General features: G+C 32.8%; 1 protein-coding gene and 1 non-coding gene across 2 annotated transcripts in view; both read right to left on the bottom strand.

The window, feature by feature from the left end:
* Positions 1 to 2,665: 2,665 nt before the first annotated feature.
* Positions 2,666 to 2,738, bottom strand: TRNAR-CCU. Its single transcript has one exon. It is a non-coding gene; the product is annotated as a tRNA-Arg (tRNA).
* Positions 2,739 to 11,450: 8,712 nt separating this feature from the next.
* Positions 11,451 to 14,124, bottom strand: part of LOC116025983 (double-stranded RNA-binding protein 2-like) — a 6,181-nt gene continuing 3,507 nt past the window's right edge. Inside the window, exons 2-3 of the mRNA XM_031267423.1 lie at positions 13,346 to 13,565; positions 11,451 to 12,307 (exon numbers count right to left, since the gene is read on the bottom strand). Coding sequence (XP_031123283.1) covers positions 11,688 to 12,307; positions 13,346 to 13,565 — 840 coding nt within the window. The 3' untranslated portion in view covers positions 11,451 to 11,687. The remainder of the gene's footprint in view (positions 12,308 to 13,345; positions 13,566 to 14,124) is intronic.

Genomic DNA, 14,124 nt, shown 5'->3' with positions numbered 1-14,124 from the left:
CATTGTTTTTTATTTTTTTTAATTATATATCCTTTATTTTAGTTTTATGTATTTGTATATTTTTTTTAAATATTTAAACATAAATTGTTATTATTAAATATAAATTATATCATTTGAAAAATAATTATAACAAAATTAAAATCATTACATCCAAAATTAAATTGTGAAAGATTATTATTTACATTGCAAATTATATTTTATATTAAATTAATTAAATTCGAATAAATAAACTTTTAAAATTTGAGAAACCAAATTATTTGAGTGTGGAATAACATTTGGTGTAATGGGTTAGAGATAAATAAAATTTTAGTGTGAGAATATTCATTTTGATGAGGTAAAATTTAGTAAACATTTTTGGTATTTTGGTGTAAATAAGTTAGAGGTGGTTTAAACCTATAAAAATTTATACAATTTTCAATCACATTTAAAATTGAACAAGTACAACCCTAAACTAACATTTGGTTCAATAGTTGTCGTTAACCACATTGCAACTTCACTCATTCACTTGGAACTAATTTTACCCAATTTATTCCCTTTTGTGGAAAACAACAAATGGAACATGTTGGTGAAGGTTAGTTATGTGCAATTAAAAGTAGCCAACCATCTCCATTGCCTTGTCTCATCCGCATGATTGACATGACAAAATCATTTTGCCAAACAACCCCTACACCATCATACTCTATATTCCAAAACTACAATAATGTTATTCTTATTACTGCAATACTTTCCCGCTTTTACTTACACATTATCAAATTTACAATTTTCTTACTATTTTCTCTCCATCTCTGCAACTATATTTCACCAAAAGTGGGTCTCAATTAAATAAAACTAACAAAATTATATATCAGCAAAAAAAAAAAAAGAAGACAAAATCTGTGTTGTAAGCTTGCAACATATGCTGAAAATAATATATATATATATATATATATATATATATAGTCATAATCAGGTGTGGTCGTACCTTAACGCGCGGTCAGTGCGACCGCACCACTATATATACAAATATACACTACTCAATGTTAGAAAATACACCACACAAATATGCACATTAGGTACGCATCACCAAAAAACACACCACTAGGTATGCAAATATGCACCACACAGTGTTAAGAAATGCACCATTAGGGACATGGGAGTTATGGTGCATTATTTTGGGTGTGTGGTGTGTTTTTTGGTGTTTTTGTGTATTTTTATTGTGGTGCATTTTCTAACATTGAGTGGTGTATATTTGTATACATAGTAGTGTATTCCGTATCGACTGTACGGGAAGACGCGACCACATTTGAATATATATATATATATATATATTGTTACATATCATCTTACCATTGAAATAATAGTGGGGATGTGATCAACCTAACAATTTAGAATTTAAAACCTTGATTAGTTGTATGCCATTACTTTCACCTTTTCTTATTATTATTATTATTATCAATTGTAGTATGACCATGACACTTGAAAGCATTAAGTGTGACCGACATAAAAAAGAGATATTAAACTCACTATTTCAACAATTATTTCCTTAAAATCATTAATTTAAATTTTAATTTTCAATTTTAATGATTTTTTTAATATAGATGTCAAACTTTTAATATACTTTAAAAGATATTATATCAGAAATGATCTTTCAACTATTCCATGATTCTCAATTTAGTCATCGACTATACAAAATTTACTCAGTTTAGTTATTAATTTAGTACTATATATGAATAAATTGAGTGAATTTTTGTAAAGTCAATGGACTATTCTGGATGAATTGATGGTGTATGAACAAATTTGGAATTATAGCATATTTAAGAGACCATTTTGAATATTAACTTGCATCTCACAAAATTAGACTAATTAATCGAGTAGAATCTCGATTGGGTCTCATTTGAGAGCAGCTTTCTTGGGAGCAACCTCATCAATAAACTTCAAATTTGAATTTATGGTCAAACTTGTCAATAAGAGAAAATATTAGTACCTGCAACGCTCACCAGGGTTAGCTTCTCTCTATTTTTTTTTTAAAAAAAAATTCTAAAAATTGAGAGAAAAAATCAAGTTTTAACACTAAAACATCTCTCTCTCCCTCTCACACATTTAACTTATCTCTATTCCAAATCTTATTTGCCTAAAAAATTGTGAAAAAAATCTCCTAAAAACCCACGGCTATTGTTGCTCTAAGCTCGTTGTTGCATATCTATGATTTTGAATGAATTAGTTGTGGATTGAAATTGTTTGTGGTGATACATTATACATATAGTTTAAGTTTTTTATTTTTTTTTCCTATTTTAAAAATTCATATGAACATATAATAAGGCTGAAAGGATTGCTTGTGTTAAAACACTTGACTAACTTTTTTCCTTTTTGGTGTTATGTCTCATTCTATGACTTTTCCTGCCAACAGATACTACATTAGGTTACTTGTCTCTTTGCTAATTCCTTCTTTTGTGCTTGCTTCTGTCTCCATACTTTGGAACTAATTCAATTCATCTTCCCACACTTCCCAATCTCATCTTTTATGTTCTAACAATTTACACTGTTTTGGAAAAGAAAAATGCTTCAAAGACATTAATTTAGTAGATAATAAGTCTCACTTAAATTTACTTCCATAGTGAAGGTTCAATTCCTGTCACAAACATTGTGGTGTGGTTGGATATTATTTTTTTTGAAAAGGAAACCTAACCGCACCAAGTAGGGGTCGAACCTACGACTTTTTGCTTAGGAAACAGACGCTCTATCCACTGAGCTACAGGCGCTGCTTAACATTGTTATTAAACTTGATTGAAACAAATTTTCCCCAAAAGCATTTTGAGATTTGAGAAATTCATAAATTATAAATCTTATTGTGTGTGTATATATATAGACTCATAATTAAATGAGTCCACACTTTTCCATGAGTCCGTATGGATATATATGAGTCATTGAATGCTTGAGATCAATGACCTAGTTTTCATCAACTGTGCAACTATACAATTGTGCACTTGAGTTACATAGTTGGCGAAATCTAAGTCATTATTACAGTTGCACAGTTAGTGAAATTTTGGTCATTGATCTCAAACATTCAATGACCGAGATATGTCCGAGTTAAATAAATTGACATATGAAATAGAAGGAGAGAGGTTGGGGGTGGGGGGTAGTTTTGGCAATAAGAGGAGGTTGCATGTGTATAGTAGGATGAATGTGCAGTGCAGAGGGACCAGTTAAGTATCTTTGAAAATAACAAAATGTGATCTGTGTCTGGGGTCTGTTCACTGAAACCGGTTTCTTAATTCCGGACCAACATTATCATAAAGTTCTATCAAAGATCATACTGGACCTACCCATTTTATCCCTCCTTTCATTTTTTTTAATATAAATATATCATTCAACATTTTTATGAAATCATACGTAACAATATCATATACCTCGTATTACTTATTGTTAGTGATATAAAGAAAAAAAAACATAATTTTATAAATAAAGAATACATTCATAATACTGAGTGTTTATACTCTCTCTTCACCCCATTTGAGAGGACAATGAGATTGGAGAAGTTAAAATATGAGATTGAAGTAGTTAGAAAGCTATAATGGTAATGCTCTTACTAAATTGTTGTCCCTTGTTGCTTTGTTAAATTTTTTGCTATTAAAATGATAGATCATTTTAATTGCTCTCCCAAACAAACTCTTATTATTTTAATGGATAAATATAATTGATTTTTAGCTTCTTTTTTTTTTTTCCTTTAATATTACTTCCTTACTTACCTTTTATGATAACTAAGAGTTAATTCCTATGTTAGTTGCATTGTTCGTGATTGTGTTTCTCTAAAACACGCGCTACTTTGTTGATGTATCGTTTCATTTTATTGCTAGATCAGCGAATACGTTAGCTCATGTGTTAGCAAGAGCTACGGCTTCTCAATCTGGTCCTCGTGTTTGGCTTTCTTCTTTCCCTGACTGTATTCAGCATTTGCTTTTTGATAATTAATATACTTGTTGTTTGGTTTTCAAAAAAAAAAAAAAAGAGTTAATTCCATTTTTGTTTAAGATTTATAGAAGGCAATCGACTTTAGCATTCTTTTTTTTTTTTTCAAAACATCATCCTTTGGTCCTAATATTATTGTGACATGTCCATTTTTTGTATTTCATTAACAGAAGTGTTTAAATTCCATAAAATCTAAGGGCATTTAGGTCTTCAATTGTGAATTTTTTTAATAAAATTAATTTAAAAATATAGTGGGTCAACCCACTTTGTATAAAAAGGATCAAAATGTCATTTTATTTAACAACATTTCAATGATTTTGTTAACAAATGACCAAAAATATAATGGTCATGCCACTATAATATTATAACCAAAAGGATATGTTTTGAAAAGGAATGACTAAAAGTGATCCACCACCTATAAATCTATGACAAAAAAAAATGTAATTAACTCTGATAACTAAATATCCTAATTAATATGATGAAATTGAATTTTGAATTATAAATCATTCCATATAATAACTTTGTCTCACTTTACTTACTAGCTTCATTTAATCTTGATTGGGGTTATAGAGCAACCTCATTATACCTCTAACCCATATATTTTTGACCAATGACCAAGCTTGTGGTTTCTTCCCGGTCTCAATATCTTCAAGTTTTTCGGTTTTAATAGATAGATTGACTGGGTAACAGAGCTTTAGCAGGGGAGCTTCCACAAATCTTCTTGAAAGAGATATTGAGTTGATTTTCATTGTATACTTTATTGTGTAACGATTCTCGCATCACAAGGAGTAGAAGACTAGTGATTGGGTTATAGGGCAACTCTACTTGTTGCATGATAATATGGGTATCGTATGTTCATGATTTTTTTTTTTCTGATTTTGATTCTAGTAGATTTCTCGGTCTCGATATTAATAGCCATCCTAGCCTCGATATCAATAGGCTTTCCGGGCTTGATATTAGAAGAGTTCATGGCCTCAATATCATAACACTTACCGGTGATATCACAAGGCTTTCCAATCTTGATATAAGAAGAACTCCCGGCCTTGATATCATAAGAATTCTCATTCTTGATATCATAAGACTTCTTGATTTTTATAGTAAGACACTTCTTGATTATCGCTACTAAATAGGTCAATTTCGCCGCCACTGCACCGATCGTCACATCAATAGCTTACATGTTGCATGATCAGCATGACCGCATGACTATCCAATCCATGGTTGCCATGTCAAAAATTTGTCCTCATTTATAGGGCATCCTACCTAATATATGCAAGGGGATTGATTCCTCACAACTTAGTAGTCATAATTGGAATTAATGCAAACTATCATGAACGCTAATGATGTCAATATTGAAAACTAAGCAATATTTTATCACGTCAAATACAAAATTACTTGTAATACTTTTAACACCAAATAAAAATACATATGTGCACCATTTTTGTACATAAATAGCACGAAAAAAATGATAATATTAACGTTGATAGTAAAAATCATATTTCATAGTATATTGTAATTATCTGGATGTAAAATGTGACAATCTCTTGATTAAACAATCATTAATCGCAACGTATTATACCAGATGATATTTTTACTCATCATAATAAATAGTACTGTTATTATTATTCAAACAACACATATCCATATTTGACTTTATTGTTACTTACTACTACTCTTTATATAGTACGTATTCACTTTATAGTATGTTTTGACTCATAAGTCATAACATTAGATTGTAAAAAGAAAAAAACTTTAATCTTTTCCTTGCAGAAATGGTGATACATTTTTCATCTGCTTTTGGCACGCGCAAAAAGAGACGTCACGTGCTTCCAACGTATGGCCATTGGCCTTCAAGAAAAAGCAACCACACTATGCTTCTATAATTTATTTATTTATTTATTTTCTCGCAAATAAATAAATAATTATGATTATAATAATTAAACTTAGATTATTAGAATGAGAACGACACAACTCAGCTTATTATTATTATTATTTTGTGGGAATTATTATTATTATTATTATTTATTTATCTTTTCAAGAGCAATATATAACAATTTTTGTCAACATTCTTCAGCCTTAAACTGTTGCATAAAATTTTTCTGATGTGATTTACATCTTATGTGATTTGTAGGACACAACGCATAAGTATGAATTACTTAATGAACATTATTGGGTAGTGAATGTATGTTTTTCTCGTTATAAAAATGATGTGTGGGTGTGTGTGTGTGTGTATATATATATATATATATATATATATATTAATTATAGATGTGTGTTTATTGCATCAGAAAGCAATGAAAAAAGGGGAGTCAGAAGGGAATAATAAAATAGAGAATATGGTTAAAATGAATCTTTTTGCTTCAATCATTGTATATATTTTAGGATTAGGAACAATAACATACTTCTTTTCTTTTTAAAAAATAGTTCCTCTTAATCACTTTATGATTCCCACTTGCTATTAAAAAAAATTTAAAAATATTTTTGGATGTACAATGGATATTATTTATTAGAAAAAGATAGGTTTTAGCTTGCGTGATCCGATCATAATTAATATATAGCTATAGTACCCATATTTATATGAATTTATCTTCAACTTTGTATTCATACTTTTCTCAAAGCAAACCAGGTTCGGTGTTGATTTTAAACCGGTAATTCACCGTTCAAGAATAACTAGAATCAAAATTCAAACTATATAAAGAAAATTTGAGTTTGATTTAAACGGTTTGAACCAAATTGCGATTAAACCCCTTCTTATTATTTATTTTTTTTTTTAAGGAAAAAAAAAAAAAAGACATGGACAACCTGGGTGGAGAGTGGTCGGAAAGGTAAACGAATAGTGGGATGATTGAAGTTCACTTTCGTTAAGAATTGACTTTCATGGGAAAGCTTGGATTCAACTCCATCGTCAAAAGAAAAGATTTCCCAATCTTCAATCTATGACTTCATGCTGTCTCCCTCTAACCATTTCTATAATTCTATAATCCTTTTTAATTATTTTTTATTTTGTTTACACCCATGTTAAAGTAAGTTACCATTTTGACTTTTTAAAAAATTGTCTTTTTTACCTCTATGTCATATAATGGTAATTAATAATACTTCTTTTTTACTGGATTAATTTATAATATAATTAGTCACTTCAAAAATATCTAATGATATGAAGGATTAGTACAAAACTTTATTACGAATTATGTTTTATGCTCTCTTGTATATTACATAAAACACTAATTTTGTTGAGTTTGACTATATGCTAATATTTATGGTCTCTTGTCTATGACATAAAATATTAATTTTGTTGAGTTTGACTATATGTCAGCAGTCAGTATGTTAAGTTGCTTATAACTATTTAATTTGTTAAAAAATAATTTATGTTTTTTTTCCCCTCTCTTTCTTTTTGGCTACCAATAATTTTACAATTTATAAATTTCATTGAAAATAAACCTGGTTTTTAGCCAAGTGTTATTATATTTGTCATTCTTAAGTTAGGACTAGATTACCATCTCATTAGTTAAAATTTTATGTACAAACAATACCGAACTAACAAACAAAATGAGACAAAGGGAATAGATGTTTATTTGTAGTTTATTGAATATTTATTTTTTTAAGATTTATTTTTAGTGTATTGCATATTCATTATGTGTATACTACTTAAAAATGAATATTCGGTATACTAAGAATGAACATCTATAGAATGTGGACCGTGATCCATACTATATATAATTTGCCTCTATGAGGAGATGAAAGCAGCATCAAGAAGGAGAAAAATCTTATTATATTTCAAGTTTTACTGTTTTACAGCACATGTGTGGAATAGTTATTCAATTTATTGTTCAACTAACAAGGTAAAAATTTGAAGTTTTTAATTGAAAATTGTTTGGAGGGGTACGAAATGACAAGACAAGACATGCAGAAATTGACCAAGAATAAAGGGGACAAGATGAGTTTAATGTATATGTATGCATGTACTACAATGAATGAAGCATGATGAGCAAGGGAATAACAAAGTCAAATGAGGGTGGGTGGTGGGGTTGCCGGGGGGGGGGTGTTTGTTGTTGTTGTTGTTGTTGTTGTGTATATTTCTTTCATATTCTTATTATCATTCCCTAACTTTATTATCCCCTTTAGATGATGGGAATTAACATTCCTCCACTTTGTCTCCCCCCTCTCCCCCTATTTGTTCCATCTTTTTGGTTTTTCTCCCTTTGCTTTTTGTTGATTGATATCATATGTGTTCCTCCCTCCACTCTTTTTACTGCTTAATTTATTGTAAAAATAATATTCTATCTGTCTTGTTTTACCCATTATATTCGTAATTTAAATATGATATTAACAATTTTGAATTTTAAAATCCATCTTGTTGTATTTGACAGGCTTTTTAACACATACATTGTGTATATACTAACGCTAAATTAATTGATATAAGAATTAAATTGTAAATAGATTGAGTCTGGTATTGTTAACTAGATGTGGCTTGTAAAATGAGATGTAGGAAATAATGTGTTTTGAATTATATCCAAAATTTTTATAATTATTATTAATGGATATAACAATAATAGATAGATAAATATATTTTTAGAATGGAGGTTGGTATTATAATCATATAATGCTCCAAAAACAAAAATAATAAAATATGCCACTCTTCCCCTTTTGCTTTGAGCCATTGCTTTATCTCATAGAAAAAGGAATAAATTGCCCAATCCCTTCCTTGATCCAGATGGGGCCCGGAGTGGGCCCATGGTGTCTGGGCCTGGGCCCCGCTTCAGGAAAAATATTGCGTGAATCAATAGAATGGCTGATGTGGACATTGCTTTTGATGGGTTGGTGTCGTTGAAGTGGAGATTTGGGCCCACCATTCAGCCCATTAACACATGGCCATGAAATGACACCCCCACCCCCTACCCCAAACCCCTTTTCCTCTGCACTCTCTTTTACCTTTGCTTATTTATCACACTTGTTGAGTTATTGTACGAGTGCGTTTACTAATCAGAGAAATTCTCTATTTTATTTTTAGGAGTTTTTCAATACTGTATTGATTTGCGAATTGTGTCACCCGTATTGTTAGAAAGGTCATTTCAGTGTCAGATAGAGAGTGGCATGTCACTCGAAGCTTTATCTTGTGATTTTTTTTTATTAACGATATTACTTCTTAAAAAATCGAAAAATCTAACTAAATGTAATCATAAATTATTAAAACTTTTATTTTATTTATCTTTTTTTTTTTTCCACACATCATTAAACTACCTTCCACATTTGCATGCTCTGTTCCTTTCACCATAGAAACCTTTTTCACCCACAAATGGAAAAAGAGGGCCTATTAGATATCTTGGTGGTTAAGGGTTTTGACAGATCAAGCCTAGCCACTCTCACCCCCTAGAGGGTTTACACTTTACACACCTCTAAGCTTTTTTCCTCTTCACACCACCTAAAAGGTGAAATTTGATAAAATATTTACTAACCGAGAGTGCGTGTTTTAGATATGACCTGCACGAAGTGGTTCTCCCAAATGGAAAGTAATTGGTTTACTCTCAATAGGGCCTTCTGTAGGTTGAAAAGATAGTTATGAACAGATATTAGATTATAATAGAGTCAGCAGTACTCAAAAAATATTTTTATAATAAATGTGAAACAACTTGTAGATGGAGTAAATATGTTATAATTGAAAATCATATTGTTAGTATGTTCAGAAGATAACAAGTGAGATTAATTCTTTTCTTAGTGATTTAGAATTATCTAGTGGTATTCGACCTTTACCAGCAATGAGGTGATATAGGAGTATGTTGGTCTAGATTTTTGTAGTAGTATTGGCATTGTTTAGCAGTGTAGATGTGAGTTGTGGGCAGTGCATGATTGAAATTTCAAAATGATGCAATGAGTGGTAAAGTCAAATTGTCATGTCCATGGAAGGTAGGTGATCTACACCAAACAATACTGTAGCAGTACAACTATGTTCACAAATGAGCAAATGATTTTTCATCCCGGTTGTGTGATTTATGGGCTATTACATAGGTCACAGAAGTAGTGTTTATCAAGTCACTACTTTAGCTGTGTAGTTTGCAGACTATTACATATGAGTGAGGTTAAACTAGAGCTACTCGAGTTGTGTGGTTTGCGGGCTATTATACAAAGTGAGGCTCAACCAGCACTACTCGAGCTATCTGGTTTGCGAGTCATTACATCAATCATTAACAACTGTGTTGACTATATTATCAAATAATGTACATTCGATATAAAAATAATGTACTTTTAGTATATTAAAAATGTACATTGTATTCAGGGGATTTACATTATTTGTGTACTGAATGTACATTATAATGTATAAGGTATAATGTACATTCAGTACACAAATAATGTACATTTAGTATATTAAAATGTACTTTTTGTTATGGTCCACACAGCATTATGTGAACCATGGTCCATACAATAATTTGCCCTATTACATATCAGTGAGGTGCGTGAGCGGCCGTGCACTCTTGTCCCTTTAAGAGAGGTCGCGAGTTCAAACCCCCTCGTATGGAAAAATCAATATGGCCATCACCTTGCCCCTTAATTGGGCTGGCCCGGTGCGAACTGAGATTAGTCTAAGTATGGTACGTGTATGGCCTGCTCAGGACATCTCGTGATTTCTCTACTTACATAGGAGTTAGGGTTTATCCCGCCACTACTCAAGCTGTGTGGTTTGCGAGCTATTACATAGGAGTGTATGCGGGTTTTCTTTCCTCACCAACCAAAAGGAAAAAGATTTCCCAGATTCACTTCAAGATGGGGGAGTGAGGGCAATATTTCAAATGGCCATAAATGAAGAACCAGCAATCATTTCCCAGTTGAGTATCCCCAGGGCTCAATCATGGAACATTCCAAGAATCCATGCTCCCAACATTTGCAGAAACTCTGACCTTTTGCAAGTTAATTTGACCAGAAACTTGGCACTGTGAATGGACTTTGTTTTTCATTGTTTCTGCTATGCAGTCTCTGATCAGTCACTTTTGATTGAGAATGCCTGTTTTGTGATAATTTAACTAAGTTGGTCAAAAATTTATGAGCCATGTCTGGGAAATTTGGAATTCATTTCATTACAGGGTTGTGTTTCACCATGCAGATGAAACATTATGTGGTCCTCTAATGTTCTGGAAATCCATATATAGAAATAGGCCTTCATTGATGCTATTATTAGGTACAGATTCCTAAAGCCCATGCTGGATATGATTGTCAAAATTTACTGGCCTAATTTTACCTTTTGCTTATTGAAAAAATGTAAAACTCGAGAACAACCCTAGCCGAGTTGATTAGCCTGTTGGTTTAAAACTCGAGAGCAACCCTAGACGAGAGGCTGTTTGGTTTGAGCCGATTAATTATGAATAATATAGACTGGTTTACTTCCTTATAGTCCCAGATTAGCTATGAACAACTTAGGCTGATTTACCTATTGTGGTCCTTTACCAGCTAGGCTCACAAGGCGAGATTTACCCTGTGCACGGGATAACAACAAATATACAACCTAGAAATAGCAGCACTTGAGAACATGAACAATATGAAACTAGGTTTAATTGTCATATCCTTGAAACAGGTCAAGGCTACCCTCATAACAGCAAAAATTTAGTAGCATCTGAAGCTAAAGTGACCTGCTTTAACTACAAGTTTACACCAGGATACAGCCATTAACAGCAGGGGGAGAGCACTGAGATAAAAATGAAGCAAGACTAAAAAGCAAAATTGTTAAAAAGTGGGCATTTCAAGATTTCAGCAGAAGTTCATATTTGGAGCTGTTCCAAGCACCTCAAGGCCGTTGATTCATCGACCTCGATGCATTCGGACTTGTTCGTACTTTCCTCGGTATTTGAGACAGCTTCCTTTGCGGGTTTTGTCGGAGCAGCAAATACAGGAACAGCCTGCCTGATGCAGACAGGCGGAGCGACCCGAACAGGTTGGGCACGCACCATTTGAGAGGGGCGTGCAGAAACTGGAGGTGCTGAGAAGACGGGAACTGCTGTTCTTACTGTAATGGGAGGAGCAATGCCACCACGGTAAGGCGTCGTTCTATATTGTCGAGCAGGAGCATATGGGGCTGCCCCAGCTGCAGAATAGGCGTGGCTATCGCCCGTGGCTGTTGACAATGACCTGTGTCGAGGAATGGTTTTCGGGCAAATTAAAGGAAGGATTTTGGATGTGGCTGCAGGGTGACACCGAGGGCTCGATGACTGCGAGCTAGGAATAGGGAACTTCTTCTGGAAAGGTATTGAACTAATGCTAGAATTAGCCATTTCTATCTTTTCCCTCGAGCGGTAGTTCAGTAAGGCCCTCGCGATCCTGATCTGCTCCTGCTCATCAGTGTTCTCGGGCTCAGACGACGAACTCGCATCTTGCTTCGCCACTGTCGGGAAAAATACAATATTGTCACGAAAATGGCAAAGTTTGCTCATAACTTTTTACAATGATGCAACAATGGAGAACAAAGAGAATTCTTCGTGAAATTCAGAAAGAACCATATATAATCTCGGGAGGTTTACTTGAAAATTCTCCCTTTATAGCTACTCCACCAAAATTTAAGAATAGCAGTAACAGTTTAGTGAAGGAAAAACAGGTGAAACTAACAAGGCAATGTGCCCCAAGAGGAACTAAATGGCCTTAACGGGACGAACATTACGGGCATTATTCTTTTCATTTCCAACTTTATAGAATGTTTTTCTAGTTACCTTGTTTCAGCTTCTTTCTCTTCTCGTCTAACATAAATAGGAAAGGGCAGTGGGTTTATTGTTCTGTAGGCCAATACTCCATAGCGGGTGAAGTAATACATGTACGCTACTCAATATCGCTCCATGAGTGTTATGTGATTAGCATAGTTTCAAGAAAATAATCAGTATCTAAAACCCACCCGATCTTTTTTCCCTGAATCCTTGAGGTCGACATTATCTAGCATTTGCCCGGGGTTCAATTTTCATTTCCCCATCCCCTCCAATGTACCAATAAAAAGATAAAAAAAACCAAGAAGTGAGATCTCCATATTACTCCCTCTGTCCCATTTTACCTGTCCTATTTACTATTTATTGGCCAAATCAACTATTTCTTCTTTGCTTATTTTTTAGTATTTTTTAATGATTTAATTTTTTTTTTGGTTGTGTTTAATAGTATTTTTAATATACTTTCTAAATATATAAATTTTATATACTAATAACTTAACATTATGAAAAATTGTATGGTAAGTAACTTCAGTCAGACCTAACTAGACACATAAAATGGGACGGAGGCATTTAGCAATTCAGGCAATCAAAGTGTGATCTGCTAAAATAGGCTTAAGCTATATAGCATTCAAATCATGTTAGGACTTTGCTCATTGCTCGGTGGAATATAGAGAAATATTAATTCGATACTTCCTATGTCGGTTTTCAATTTTGTAGAACGGGGGACTCACATTGTTTCAACGATGACCAAGCCGCCAATGCAGCGTTCTTCTCAGCTTGTTTCTTGTTTTTGGCTGGTTCCCCAGTGAATGTGATCCCGGCTAGCTCCACTGTTCCCGTGAAGACCGGATGGTGTCCAAGGCCCGATCTGAATGTTGCATATTGAGGCAAAGGGGCTCCAACTCTTTGCGAAATTGCTTGTAAGAGGTTTTTATACACTCCCGTTTCATCCTACATTCAGCCCGTTCAATCAACAAAAATAATCAACTTTCAGCAATCATTTCGAAACAGCTTAAACAATAAGTCACAAGAATCTAAAGCACTAAAACTGCCACGGCAAATACATAAAGGGAAGAAAGAGCGGGCAAGTGAGTGAGTGCGTGTTCCTTTGTTCCGAGTAAGAAGTGAAAGTCAAGTTCATAATTTTGCAGACCATGATAGGTTCCGAGATAAGCAAAGACACATATTTTCTTTACAAATTTTTATCTTAAAACGGGGATAGGCAAGACCAGATATTTCTACCTACCCCTACAATTTTTTTTCCATTCGATCCTTAGTTCCAATGCAAGAATTCTTAGTTTAACCATGTTTTGCATGTTTTAAATGAAACCATATCCAAATACCAAAAGACTACGACTTTTATTTTGTAATTATTTGAGAAGAAACCATGCTAAATGAAGTTTCAACTTTGTGCCTTGTAAAACCCAACATTGATAGAGACACCGGTTGACTTGGTTTTTTTTTTTTTTTTTTTTTTTTTTTTTTTTTTTTTTTTTTTTTTTTTTTTTTT

Source organism: Ipomoea triloba, chromosome 7 (genome assembly GCF_003576645.1).
Source record: "Ipomoea triloba cultivar NCNSP0323 chromosome 7, ASM357664v1".
In the NCBI taxonomy this organism is placed as follows: domain Eukaryota; kingdom Viridiplantae; phylum Streptophyta; class Magnoliopsida; order Solanales; family Convolvulaceae; genus Ipomoea; species Ipomoea triloba.
Note: the sequence above shows the minus strand (reverse complement) of the source record. Positions and strands in the feature narration are given on the sequence as shown.